Source organism: Osmia lignaria, chromosome 7 (assembly GCF_051020975.1).
Source record: "Osmia lignaria lignaria isolate PbOS001 chromosome 7, iyOsmLign1, whole genome shotgun sequence".
Classification (NCBI taxonomy): Eukaryota; Metazoa; Arthropoda; class Insecta; order Hymenoptera; family Megachilidae; genus Osmia; species Osmia lignaria.
The window spans coordinates 10,781,263-10,794,411 of record NC_135038.1 but is presented as its reverse complement, the minus strand read 5'-3'; the positions used below and the strand labels follow the sequence as shown (position 1 = coordinate 10,794,411).

The 13,149-nt window shown below is 36.7% G+C and overlaps 4 protein-coding genes and 1 long non-coding RNA gene across 7 annotated transcripts; 3 read left to right on the top strand and 2 right to left on the bottom strand.

The window, feature by feature from the left end:
* Positions 1 to 101: 101 nt before the first annotated feature.
* Positions 102 to 908, bottom strand: LOC117604250 (uncharacterized). The gene is made up of 3 exons (XR_004581402.2): positions 608 to 908; positions 401 to 542; positions 102 to 261 (listed from the first exon to the last, which is right to left on the bottom strand). It is a non-coding gene; the product is annotated as an uncharacterized LOC117604250 (long non-coding RNA).
* A 963-nt stretch (positions 909 to 1,871) lies between these two features.
* On the top strand, positions 1,872 to 4,275 carry UQCR-C2 (Ubiquinol-cytochrome c reductase core protein 2). The gene is made up of 7 exons (XM_034324208.2): positions 1,872 to 2,028; positions 2,393 to 2,529; positions 2,597 to 2,788; positions 2,872 to 3,088; positions 3,168 to 3,599; positions 3,687 to 3,908; positions 3,978 to 4,275. Exons 1-7 carry the CDS (start codon positions 1,984 to 1,986, stop codon positions 4,062 to 4,064), a joined length of 1,332 nt encoding a protein of 443 aa, XP_034180099.2. The 5' UTR covers positions 1,872 to 1,983; the 3' UTR covers positions 4,065 to 4,275.
* LOC117604302 (nucleolar protein 11) lies at positions 4,232 to 6,864 on the bottom strand. Of its 2 annotated transcripts, none has more exons than XM_034324205.2 (4): positions 6,462 to 6,864; positions 6,237 to 6,393; positions 4,607 to 5,637; positions 4,232 to 4,522 (listed from the first exon to the last, which is right to left on the bottom strand). In XM_034324205.2, the coding sequence occupies exons 1-4, from the start codon at positions 6,591 to 6,593 to the stop codon at positions 4,394 to 4,396; spliced, it is 1,449 nt and encodes a 482-aa protein (XP_034180096.2). In that variant the 5' UTR covers positions 6,594 to 6,864; the 3' UTR covers positions 4,232 to 4,393. The 2 variants fall into 2 exon arrangements, with proteins under 2 accessions (XP_034180096.2, XP_034180095.2); XM_034324204.2 differs by having other exon boundaries at positions 5,862 to 6,393; positions 6,462 to 6,863.
* A 167-nt stretch (positions 6,865 to 7,031) lies between these two features.
* Positions 7,032 to 9,725, top strand: LOC117604303 (protein APCDD1). The gene is made up of 6 exons (XM_034324206.2): positions 7,032 to 7,266; positions 7,349 to 7,418; positions 7,822 to 7,963; positions 8,031 to 8,262; positions 8,326 to 8,691; positions 8,763 to 9,725. Exons 2-6 carry the CDS (start codon positions 7,376 to 7,378, stop codon positions 9,723 to 9,725), a joined length of 1,746 nt encoding a protein of 581 aa, XP_034180097.2. The 5' UTR covers positions 7,032 to 7,266; positions 7,349 to 7,375.
* Positions 9,726 to 9,748: 23 nt separating this feature from the next.
* Positions 9,749 to 12,807, top strand: LOC117604305 (cyclin-dependent kinase-like 1). 2 transcript variants are annotated; one of them, XM_034324210.2, is made up of 5 exons: positions 9,749 to 10,115; positions 10,438 to 10,632; positions 10,690 to 10,981; positions 11,049 to 11,451; positions 11,533 to 12,807. In XM_034324210.2, the coding sequence occupies exons 1-5, from the start codon at positions 9,987 to 9,989 to the stop codon at positions 11,780 to 11,782; spliced, it is 1,269 nt and encodes a 422-aa protein (XP_034180101.1). In that variant the 5' UTR covers positions 9,749 to 9,986; the 3' UTR covers positions 11,783 to 12,807. The 2 variants fall into 2 exon arrangements, with proteins under 2 accessions (XP_034180101.1, XP_034180100.1); XM_034324209.2 differs by having other exon boundaries at positions 9,749 to 10,154.
* The last annotated feature ends 342 nt before the right edge of the window (positions 12,808 to 13,149 follow it).

The following is a 13,149-nucleotide window of genomic DNA, read 5'->3' as shown; positions in this document are numbered from 1 at the left end:
TAGGTAACTGCGCTTCTTCTAATACAATGATGTTCATAAATGATATTTAAATATAAGTTACTTCATTCGATAGAATTTGAACATCTATTATATTTTATATGGATTTTTGTAAATTATAAAAAATCATATTTTCTTTTATTTTCTGGAATGCATTTCTTCCTAATCCTCACCATGAAAGTTTAGGTAATATCCCCCTCCTTTTCTTCCTTCGGGCTGGGCCAGATTTGAAATGAAGTCATTACTATTCTTTCAGGAGGATTTCTGTAATATATCAGATACAGTAAGAATTTTACATTCCCAAAAAATTAGCCGTGGGAAACATTTTTTTTTAATAACAGGATTTACATTATATTATACTATATTTAATAATGATGAAAAAAATAAGGGTATTTACACGTACATAAATGAAATGATAATAAAACAGTCCGATTGCCACGAGGATTCCAAGGAAAGTTAAAAAACTCCATCCCCCCCAAGCGTAAAATGGGGTGCCAGATAGTATGCTTCTTCTTGCACAGACACCCATCCTTTCATTGATGAAGCTATTTTAAATTAATTTGAACGTAAATTTCATTGAAAACGATAAAGCATCGATTTATTCTCTAACCTTTGAACGCCTGGAATTATTCTAATAGGTGGTTGTTCATGGTAGGTGATTGTTATTAACTTATGAATTTTGAACAATTTAAATGTAGCAGTCTCAGATTAAGGAGTCTATTTGTAAAGCAAACATGATTTGAAGTAATTTTGTTGCAAGGATTCTTTCTAGAGATGTATTTTAATTATTTGTAATTGAACTATGTATTTCAAACGATACGTAAAACGATACCGGTATCGATTATTCTTTTGATGCCTGCCGACTCGTATCGCGGCTTGAAGCGATTCAAACAGTTACACCATGGCGCTGATCCAGGCTCTCCAAACTCTCGTATTTCATGCTGTAACGAAAATTAGTACGCCTCAGGAATTCCAGGATCGCTGGTGTCGCTACGAACACATATAAATGATATCGATGAGATACACAACAAGCACATGGTCCATATACCGCAGTTCACCAGAGTCCATAACTGCGAAAAGACCAGTTTTCGTTCTTCGCGCTTCTCCAGTGCGCATCTTCGCCCTGATTGGCGATACTCCCAAACGAAGTGGAAAGCGATTAGCAGAGAGCTCGCTGCGTTCCCCCACCATCTTCCAACCTGCGCGTCGCAGTTATGGACTCTGGTGAATGGTGTGCATGGTCTTACTTATTCAAAACTTTGAAAAATAAAAATAATGGAAGGGAAAAAGTTACAACAATATATGTACAGTAATGGAAATATATTAAATTTTTACTGAAATATAATAAATGTATATATATCAATAATAATATACAATTAATCACAATCATACATACAATAAAACACACCCTCTCCTCGCAAGATTACATTATACATAATAAATTAAATTACATACATACAATACAAAACATACATACATCTATGTATGTACGTCTATAAGTATGCTCACACCCTCTAAAACAAAATGTTCTTTTTAAAAATGGACCAGATGAGGTTTTTTGAGGAGCTGTAAAAAATTAATCTATTAGATGGTGTGCTTGATCGTTTAAAAAAATTACAATTTGTTGAAATCGTGAGAAAAGAATAGTGAAGGATAATTTTTCAACTTTTATACTGCGAGCCTATAATGAAAATTAAAAACATACATTTTGTAGATGTAAGCTACAGTGATTCAGGAAATTGATCACTTATTTTCCCCAGTCTCAAGGCACAAATTCACGACCCTTTGAGAACAAAGATATGTCCACTCTTCTGCTATCTGTAGTCACTGACTGATGGAATTATGCATGTGGAGAAGCGACATTAGCGCCGCCTGGATTTTCACTGTACGAGTTAAAATTTGCATCAAATTCACAAGAGTGGAGTTTGGAGGGCCTGGTTCCACTGCTTTGGAGCAGAACCCTTGGAGTTGCTGAAAGATAGTAAAATGGTTTCTTCGGCTGTTCGGTCGTCCCTGCTATGTGGTTCCACGGTATTCAATATTTTATCCTTTATATTCTATAACTTTTATCAGGAGACATTTACTTTTCGTAATTCATGATCATAAAACTGCTCACATAGGTGTTATGTAAACGACTCAGTACTGTTCTTTATGTCATATTCTGTTGATTTGGTTACATAGATTGGAGTACAGAAAGTAATTATCTTCTTTCTGTGATCGAATGTTAATTGTTCATTTTATAACTTGTCATTTATAATTGTTTGATAGGTATCACTCTTAATTCTTCTTTAAAGTTAATACACATTTTGGAAACATTTCAGCAATAAAAATTTGAAATTTTTAGATAAAAAATAAATATGAATATAATTTAGAAATCCTTTTTTTGTAAATCAAGGTTAGACAATATGCAGTTGCAGCAGCTGCACAATCTTACAATGCTCCTGTACCTGAATGTAAAGTTCTGAGCAATAAGGTCACTGTTGCTGCTTATGATAATAACTCTCCAATTACACAAGTATCCATTGTATTCAGGTATGTATAATTTAAATAAAATCCATATGATTTTAATTTCTTCCATATATAAGTATGTTGTTCACAGAGTTGGGTCTCGAAATGAAACATATGATACGCAAGGTGTGATGCACCATTTGCGGGTGATGGCAGGACAAAGTACATCAGCTGCGTCTGGTTTTGCTATAACAAGGAATATTCAGCAACTTGGTGGAAATTTAATGACCATTATAGATCGTGAAAGTATAGCATATACATTGCAGATTACCAGAAATAATATGTAAATGTTTTTTAATTCTCTATTCTGTTGTTTGAAGTAAATTACATACTTTTTACTACAATCTAATCTTATTACATTGACAGCTTTGATGCTCTCAAATTTCTGGAATGTGTTGCAACCAAGCAAGTCTTTAAACCATGGGAGTTATCTGATCAATTACCCAGATTACAATATGAACTGGCTTCTGTGCCTGAAACAACTTTAGTACTTGAACGTGTACATAAAGCTGCTTATCGTACAGGGCTTGGAAATTCCCTTTACTCTTCGAAGCATCAGCTAGGTAAAATTAATACTGAAACTGTAAGTGATTATTTCTCATTTTTCTGACAGATATAGGACACACTGTTTTATTAAATAAAGTTTTCCTCTCTGTTTACAGCTACAGCATTTTACTAACTCATGGTTTACGGCACCAAAATGCGCAATTGTAGCAACTGGACTTCCACTATCAGACCTTGTTGCTTTTGGAAACAACTTGGAAATTGGTTCGGAAGATACTCCAAACGAAGCATCGCCATACCTTGGCGGCGAAATTCGAAAGGAATCGAGATCAAACCTGACTAACGTAGCGGTAGTTGTTGAAGGTGTAAGTCTAAAAAACGAGCAAGATGCTCTAGCGTGTGCCGTTCTTCAAAGGGCGTCTGGTAGTGGACCAAGAGTTAAATGGGGTAATAGTTCGAGCCCGTTGTACAAACAAGTTGCAAACGTCGCGGGCACAGATCCATTCGCTTTATCAACTTTCAATGCCAGTTACTCAGATTCTGGACTTTTCGGTGTTGTCTTGTGTTCAACACCTAATATTGCTGGATCTGTGAGTAAATACAAGAGGAATATAATTATTGTGACTACACGTATTACTCTTATGTTTGTTAATGTTAATTCATTTTTTATATCTTAGGTAATAAAAGCATCTACCAAATGGTTGAAATCTATCAAACTTTCTGATAGTGACATTGCTCGTGGTAAAGCTATATTGAAAGCCGAAATTCTGGATACAGCCGACAGTGAAGCCCTTCTGTTAGAAAATTTACAACAACAAGCTATAACCAAGGGACAAGTTATTTCAACAGCTTCTTTAATTGCTAATGTTGAGAAAGTTTCAGCATCTAACGTTAAATCTGTATGTACTAGCGGCAATATAATTTTTAAGAGATTCGTTACATTCTACTTCAACGATAATTTCTTTCAGGTTGCTGATAAACTTGCTAAAGGAAAGCTAAGTATGGCTGCTGTTGGCAATTTGAAAACTGTACCATATGTCGATGAACTGAAATAAATAAAAACATCTGTTATTCTAAAGAGACAAGTAGCACGAAGTCAGTACCGACTCTCTTCAGTATTGTGAAGATTGAGGCTAAGGTATACGTAAGCTACCAGGTTAAGTCACCACACATATTTAATAATCAGCTACATTTATTTGCAGCAGATATAACTGTATAGATATGAATAAAAATAAAAACTGTTTATTCTTGGTTTTGTTTTCTGTACATTATAAGGGGTTTTCGATTGCTAAGTTTATGTACATTTATGCAGAAAGGATGAAATACTTTACAACCTAATTTATATAGAATATTTAGGGGAAAAAGAAAGGAAGGTTCTTAAATTTCAATAAAGTTTAATTTCTTCTATTGCATAGAACTTATTACGATTTTTTTGTAAAAGTTTCGAAGATTTTCCGTTAATGGTTCGTTTTAAAATAGGCCTTAAATTTTCCATATCTTTAAACAATTGTAGCTGTAAAGAAAATTAATTAGTGGTCAAAGTGAAAATAAATTTTATAATGAAGGAAGAGTTACGAAAATCTGTATGAACACTTACATGATCGTCTAAAACGTAACCAAGTTTATTAAGAAGGATGGACACTTCTGGATCTCCTGATAATATGTACTGGTGATAATGAGATTCTAACAATAAGCTAGACCATTCGTACAACTGTTTATCGGTAGGCTGTTGAACAATATTGTCGAGAAAGTCTTCCTGATCATCTAATTTCTGTATTAAATACTGTAACAATTGAAGTACTTCGTCGAACTTTAAACCAATTTTAAGATACGACGACAAAGAAATATCAGAATAAGTAAGACTAAAAATTTTATCAAGAAAATCATTTCTTGAATACAACATTTTGTTAGCTGGAAAATCATCAGTTGTACCATTTTGTACTGGTACGAATGTTTCCTCAGGACTTCTTAGGCAAAAGATTAAAAGATCGGCTAATAATTTTTCTGGCAGGTCTTTGAAGTTATTCAAACACCATAAAATTCCTTCGACGTCCTTTGATTCTATTAACTGTGGAATTAACATTTCTTGTATCGCAGCATCGCTCAGTCCTTCGTTCATGTAAGACGATATTTGTTTGGAAAGTTTCACAGGAGGTTTTTGTATTGGTTGTTTAATAGGGTTTGATCCACCCTTTTCCCAATGCGCTACTGTTGATTCTTGTATTACGACAATTTCGTCGTCGTCCGCGTTCTCGTCGCTAGCTTTGAATCTTAAAGACGATCCAAGTAAAGTTGCTATTCTTTGAGGGGCCAGATGGAAAGGTGCAATTGCTAAGTGTCTATTAGCAGCAAGCAATAATTTATCTTCAATTTTCCATAATTTTGCATCTGTTGTATATAATTTCAATTTCTGAACATCTTGTACCAATTTGAACTGTACATTATAGATCATCAGTACAGCACCTTCTTCAGAGGCATCAGCCCCATATGCTGCTATAGTGGTTTCATTTAGCGGTGTCATAACAACTGGATGTTTAGTATTAATGTTATTGATTATACCAATTAATGTGCTTGAACTAGATTCATTGGTTTCTGTTAATGGGTAACTGTGCAGTTTGCCATTAGACCCTGATAAAAGGAAAAATTTAAGATATATTGAGTTATCGTGCCCGCCATTTTTCATATATCGACAAAAAAAAAGATTTCTACTTTAATATATACATAATAAATTAGTATAACTGGATTTTCATAAACACTTTGCATTTCTTAAAAAAAAATTCCCGAAAAAGCCTTCAATTTCGAAGCGGTCAAAGTGGTGTTACCCCTTGAGTAAAGTAAATGAAGCAACTTACACAATGTTAAAAGGCAAGCTCTGGTTTTAGTTTGTAACACTGCATGACCAACTAATTCTTCTGAATTTTGCTTTAACTCCATTTTATTTATACGATCCATTTCTTCAGAATATGTTTCATTGTTAAGTTTAACCAATACAGAATTGTACGTTCCTTTAGTTTCAGTTAATAGACATAAACTAATTTTCCCAGCATTACAAATTAAATGACAGTCTAAAATTTTCTCGTCGGCATTTAAAATTCCCTTCTTAGACCATGACTTTCTATTCTTTATAGCCCATTCTAAAGAAGCAGTAGCTCCATCTTTGCGAACCAATACAGGAGGATGCGTTTCATGAGTGAGGATCGTATGCAGAGCGGATTGAAATTTATAACCTTTTACGTTATTTAAATCTGTCTCTTCCGCAGACCAAAGACGTATCTTTTTCTCGTTAAATATTGCTGCATACTGACGCGTCGTTTCATCATAAATAACTTGTGTTGTTAATCGGTCTTTGCTTGACCAACTACTCAATTGCTTCAAATCTTGTAGCTGCAAATAGAATAAATATCACGATTACATGATATAAATACAAATTATGAATGAAGATTGTTAAATACCTTGTATCGAATTACAATATTTCTTCCTAATGTCACTATTGCACATCCACATTCGGAATCTCTCTCGACGCCTAACAAATTCTGTTGGTCGATCAGGGGACATAACGTATAATATGAATAGAGTTTTGCCATTTTAAACGTATCGAGTAATCTTTCTTTTTAATCCACGCGCTCTTTCACCTTATTACAGTAAAACTTTGTAGATTTCAATGATAAATAGTGTTCTTTTACGTGACTGCAACGTGGAGACATTCAAATACATTTCTACAATAATCTCTAAGTATATTTATGCATCAAAACTTTACACGGGATCAGTATGAAATAATAAAATACTTTTGCATTCAAATTTAACTTAAAACGTCTGGTGTAAATAATATTGAAAAATTCAAACAGGTTAGTTTGATACACTTGTGATACAGAGCAAGTCTAATACAGCGCCCTCCCTGTTTTAAAATGTGTCTTATGCTTGGATAAATTTAAATTTAAATTTAGCGTTCGTCCGAATTAACAAATGGAAAAGTGTCTACTTTAAAAGATTTCTGTATGCATTTAAATGCATCTTATTACTTGCTAAAAGAATATTATACATATACTTTGAAATAGTAAATGTTTCCTTTTTATATAAGTTAGAGAAAAGAATATCGTATTTTAATCTTTTTTTCAGCAGAAAAATGCACACCGAGCACGTGTGTCTACTCCTGAAGAAAGAACAAAAGCTAGGAAGGGATAAAGCTATATATTCTCTGGATGTGTTGATCAAGGCTGGAGTCTATCCAGATTATTCGAAGAGAGCTTCAGGAAAACGGTAAGATAAATTTCATTTTCAATTTCAGTTTAAATAACGTGAAAAAATTGTCATTCTAATACATTAATTTGCATTAACAAAGGGAAACATCCTGCATTAATGATCGGGCATGACATCGATCATTGCTATCGCTATTCTGGGTCTCTTGATGAGTAAGTAAATTTAAACGTACCATATTCAACAAACTATGATTTTTTGACGATTAATAGTTTTACAATAATTTTAGCAATATATTTGCTTGCGAAATTTTATTCTTCCATAACTGACGCGCGTTCCTTAGCTCGATGCATAAAATCACGAAGCTCATAACATCGCGTCTTTCCGTCGATTCGATTGGAATACCAATCGAAAAGATAGCAAAAGTGTAAATAAAACAAGAAAGACGCGGGAATGCGAACGTGGTAGGAATTGAATGTAATTATTTTCTTTCTTTTCCTTTACCATGAATTACCATCATGGATCATGGAAAACTGAAGTAGCCCCAAAAAAATTCAGAAAAGAAGGAATTAACAATCAGATGTTAAAAAACAACAATTATTTTGTTCCTATTTTTAGGATTTGATCCCGCAATTTGTTTGGAAGCGGAAAGAGAAGACGATCGGTGTGAGATAATGATGAAGAGGATCGTTGCCGAAGATAGAACAATTATTACGGATAATACCCCATATAGATTGCACTCGACTTGGTTATCGCAGCAGTAAATATCTTCCCGATGATTTCTTGATCTAACAAGGAAAATGAAATTAAAAATTATTCTTTTTTAGATGCGAGACACGGGCTGGTTCCAAGTACATTATAAGAAAGTACAGTTTCTTCGAAAATGGAACATTCCTCCTGTTGCAATACCATTATGCAGAAGAATCTTGCAGCATCGCGACGTATACCGTGGTAGCTCGTGGTTTTATCAAAATCTTGTCACCTTCAATCGCGGTCCCAGGTGCAACAGAAGCCAATGTCCAATTATTTTCGGTTCACTTGATACCGCTTAATAGACAGGTAAATTAATTATCATTTGCTTGCAGTATCTGCAGATATTCTTCTAAGACTGTCTGTTTTCAGATCGCTCATAAATTTGGACACAAGATGAATTCGAGTTGCGGGGGTATTGAATCAAAATGGCGGCCATATTTAGCACAACTTATTTATGAACACTCAGATTCTCCATCGACCGATTACGAACTGAATTCGAATTCTCTCCAAAGTCGTTTACTACGACCCAGAAGAAGAAATACATTGGACTGCTTAGAATCTTTCGGGATCGAATTTACTGAACTTAGGTTGCTTCGAGTAGAGAGGAAAGGACGAAAGCAAGCGAATAAAGAGCGTAGAAGAGTAGAATTATTACTCGGTGAACTGACTCGAAACGTTCGTTCCGAAAGCACACCGAATCGACTGCAATCCACAGCGTTGTTACGCGCTGATACCGTAAGGACTGTGATTCAAATACTTTTTCTATAAAATATGAGTTTGCATCTATAACATTTCTAACGTTACAGGCTCTTGATTGCCCGATTTGTGGCAGCGTGTTTCGTGCTACCGAATCCAGCCCACCCTTGTTTCACCAAGCTCCATCGTTTCCAGCGGTGATCGGTGGTCGCTGGTTGAGCGTTAGGTGCGAAAGCGTCGAGGGAGGATTCTGGTCGAAGAGATTCTTCCGAATTTACTCTGAGAATAATCGATGGTCCGCTCGTTGGACGTATTACACCGATCCCACGTGTTTGAATTCCTTGTACATGGTGACCGCAGCTGGCATTTACATTCAGAGAGCATTCGGCCAGAAACAAGATTCGACGAATGGATTTAGGAGACTGTTTACCACTCGAAACTCTGAACAATCGAGCAGAAAGACGTTCAGCGACCACATTGTTTCGGATAGGTTGAAGAAAAATCTTATTTTTTCGTTTACTCGAAAAGGCGTTGCGTTACCCTCTGGTATAACAGAACTGGAGTTACAGATTCTCGAGAGTCTGTCGATTCCTGTCAGTAACGCGGTGTCGACTCTTTGTAACAGAATTATGAAAAGAAGCAGAGGAACGAAGAGAACGAAGGGAGCGTCAACGAAATCAGGGAAAAGCTTCGCTCTGAATTTATGGTCGAAGAGCTGCATGCCACGAACTGTTAAGGCTCCAGCAACTTTGTTATTCAAAGCAAGAGTTAGCCTCGATTGGAACGGGGATTACATACTACTTCTAGCTTCGTCGAAAGATGATCATTGGAACGCTCCTCTTCGTCGATGTTCCGGAACAGCAGCACGAAATTACTTTCGAACAGAGAACAGTCCTCATTTGTACCACTTGCAGTTTTCTGCAGCACGGAGTCAATATAAGAGACTGAGTCGACACGGACGACGTTGGTTCTCCTCTTCCTTCACTTCTTATTTTTCGTCAAGCAGTGCCATGCTTCCGCACCCAACGCTGTTGCTTATTTTATACTGCTTCCTTATATTTATTATGGAATGATGAAAGAGCGTAAATTGATTGTCGAAACTCGCTCGTGTATCTTTTAATAATTACATTTCTAATATATGTATAGATCAATTGTTAGATTCAATATAAGAAGATGAACCGGTCGAATATCGATCAGGCATGACATTCGACTATATTCCGTCCGAGGATGTTGCATTAAAGCCCGATAAATTTCTAACTTGTATTGGAAAGATGAAAGTGACGTAAAAACAGGAGAAGAAGAAGGAGAGAAATTGTTGCAGCGCTCAAAGGAAGATGGACAAATACGAAACGATAGGGATCGTAGGAGAAGGAAGCTACGGTGTGGTGATGAAATGTAAACATAACGAGACAGGACAACTGGTGGCCATCAAACGGTTCCTGGAAACGGAGGACGATCTGCAGGTGCGAAAAATGGCATACCGCGAGATCAGAATGCTAAACGTAAGTCAATATCATTCCATTGATCGACTTTAACTTGTTAGCCAACCCGTATCTAAGATTGAAAATCTTGAAAAGAGGGCTATAGCGTTTAGACTTTCTGTCTCTTTTGTACAGGCCAAACGGTAAGAGTTATCGAAAAAATTCTTGCGCCATTGTGTAGGTCAAAATCTCAACGAATGGCCGAAAAAATTTGTCTTTTTTTTTACCACTTCCAGTCTGAATTGGCTCTAGAGCGAATCTCGCTCTAGTTCATTTTAGCTTGTTTTATTTTTCTTTTTAATAGAAGTTGTGCCACGAGAATCTGGTAAATATGATCGAAGCATTTCGTCGAAGGAAACGACTGTATCTGGTGTTCGAGTACATGGACCACACTTTGCTGGATGAATTGGAACGTCTAGGAGGCGGTTTAGGCTGGGAAATCTCCAAGCAGCACGTGTACCAAGTCCTTCGGGGTTTAGATTTCTGTCACAACTATGATGTAAGTTAAGCTTTCCTGTTCGACAGACTTGAACTTACGAAAGTATTCTTCCATTAGATCGTGCATCGTGACGTGAAACCCGAGAATATATTGGTATCTTCGAACGGGGTAATCAAGTTGTGCGATTTCGGGTTTGCTCGTCTGGTGAACGGAGCGAACGAGTCTTGCACCGATTACGTGGCAACTAGATGGTACCGCGCGCCGGAACTTTTGGTTGGCGATCCACGATATGGGAAACCGGTGGATGTGTGGGCTGCAGGTTGCCTGTTCGCGGAAATGGTAAACGGGGATCCTCTGTTTCCTGGAGAGAGCGACGTCGATCAGCTCTACAGGATCACCACAGCGCTTGGTAAACGGCGAATCCTCAGAGTTTGGATCAGGGGTTGAAATAAACTACCTGGCATTTTAACTTGCAGGCGGTCTTTGTACGAAGCACCTAACGTTAATTGCCGGTGGACCTAGTCGAATGTTGCGACACACGAGCGCGGATGAGTTGGTAGGAATGCCTCGATCTGGATATGCGTCGATCCGTAAACTCTTCCCTAACTGGGATTCAATCGCGGTTGACTTCTTGGCTCATTGTTTACACATGGATCCGGAATTACGGCCTAGTTGCTCGAAGCTGTTGCAACATCCTTTCTTTCTGAGGAATGGATTTGCCAACAAATTTCTCGCGAAACTGCTAAATTTTCTCCTCCAAGAATCTAGGACCAGTCCTCTGACGGCGAAGAAATTCGAGAACAGATGGCAGAATGTCTTGTTCTTGCAAAATCGAACCAATTCGACTAGGAAGATCTGTCAGGAAAGCTGTGACAATCGGTATACGTTTCATTAACATTTGTGCTACTTGTACCAAAATTTGTGCATCTGTTTTAATACGAGCATTGATTTTATCTACAGGTGGCGTATTAGTATCCGCAAGGACAAATTCATCGACGAAGCAGAGTCAAAATCGATTTCGTCTAAGCAAATCCAGCGGCCATTCCATTTGTCGCGTACACGGATTAAGCGGACGCAACAGCTGTGTCATTATGGTCGTGTCTCGATCTTGCCAAACGTCACCTACATCCGTAGGGTGAATCGTAAACAGCATCTTCAACCAGCATTGAGAAAACAAAAGGATGTCTCTTCCTCTTCTACCCTGTTCTGAAAGCGTTTAGAACTTTCATAGCATGTACATAGATCAAAGTCTGCTACAAACAATCTTTTGGATGCAATTTATTTTATGGGCTGTCAATTAAACTCTTGCTTTCTAATGTAAGTTTTCTGATCGGATGGGATCTTTTCGCATAATTTTATAACATAAAAGTACCGTAAAATTATAATCAAGATTTATGTGTTGTATACAGGGTGTTCGACGACAGGTGGGGGATTTTTTAAGGGATGATTCTAGGGATCAAAATAAGATGAAAATCAAGAATGACGAAATAGCGTTTGCGGCTTTGTTTTCCGGTAATTAACGTTTAAAAATTCTAGTAAAAAACGCCTGAAACCTGCAATCTGCCCAGCACCGATGACTGAACGTCAGGTCAGCAGGGGTCGGTACAGTCATAACCGAGAATCATTGAATAGTAGAAACTTACCTCCTGCTACTCTGTTTCTCGATAGTGCAGCACTCGGCTTTCTCTTCTTGGTTATGACTATACCCACCCCTGCTGACCTGACGTTCAGTCGTCGGTGCTGGGCAGGTTGCAGATTTTAGGTGCTTTTTATTCGAATTTTTAAACGTTAATTACTGGGAAACAAAGCCGCAAACACTATTTCGACAGTCTTAATTTTCGTCTTATTTTGATCCCTAGAATCACCCCTTAAAAAATCTCCCATCTATTATCGAACACCCTGTATATCTAGGATTAATTGCACCAATAAATGAGTTTAATGTAAAATCATAGTTCTCGTTCTTCGTCATTGAATTCAATAAATAATTTTACTAATTGAAGGAAAAATATAAAAATAAAAAACGTAAAATAAGTGCGATACGAGTCATTGTGAAAAAGGAAACTCTTTGGATCGTTTTAAAAAACTACTCACGTAATCTTTTAATATATTCTTGCCGTATACAAATGTAAGCAACTAGGTGGGAAAAGAAGATACAAATTTGTTCTCTTCATACAGTAATTCCATTCTCTCTCGCTCTGTTTCTTCAAATAAATAATATGTATATAATAACGTGTACACGTAGTACGTAAGAAGAGTTCATTCATTCCTCTCTTTCATGATCTTTAATCAATTTGATAATACTTAACAACGAATGTGTATCGTTTATCATTTTTTTTATTTATCTTTTAAGTTCAATACGACCGCGTCGTTTGTCGAGGTTTGATTTCAATCGAAAGTCGCAAAAATTGTCGTGACAGGGTGAATTTCACCTTTGGTGCAGCGAGAATGAGGTAAAATCGTAGGATAACACGTGGCAGGAGGGTAGTGAGGCACACGAATACGTGTCGGCGTAGTGAAAATATTTAACAAACGTAGTTTTATGCAATATACGAAAACTTATATAGGTACGTAACATGA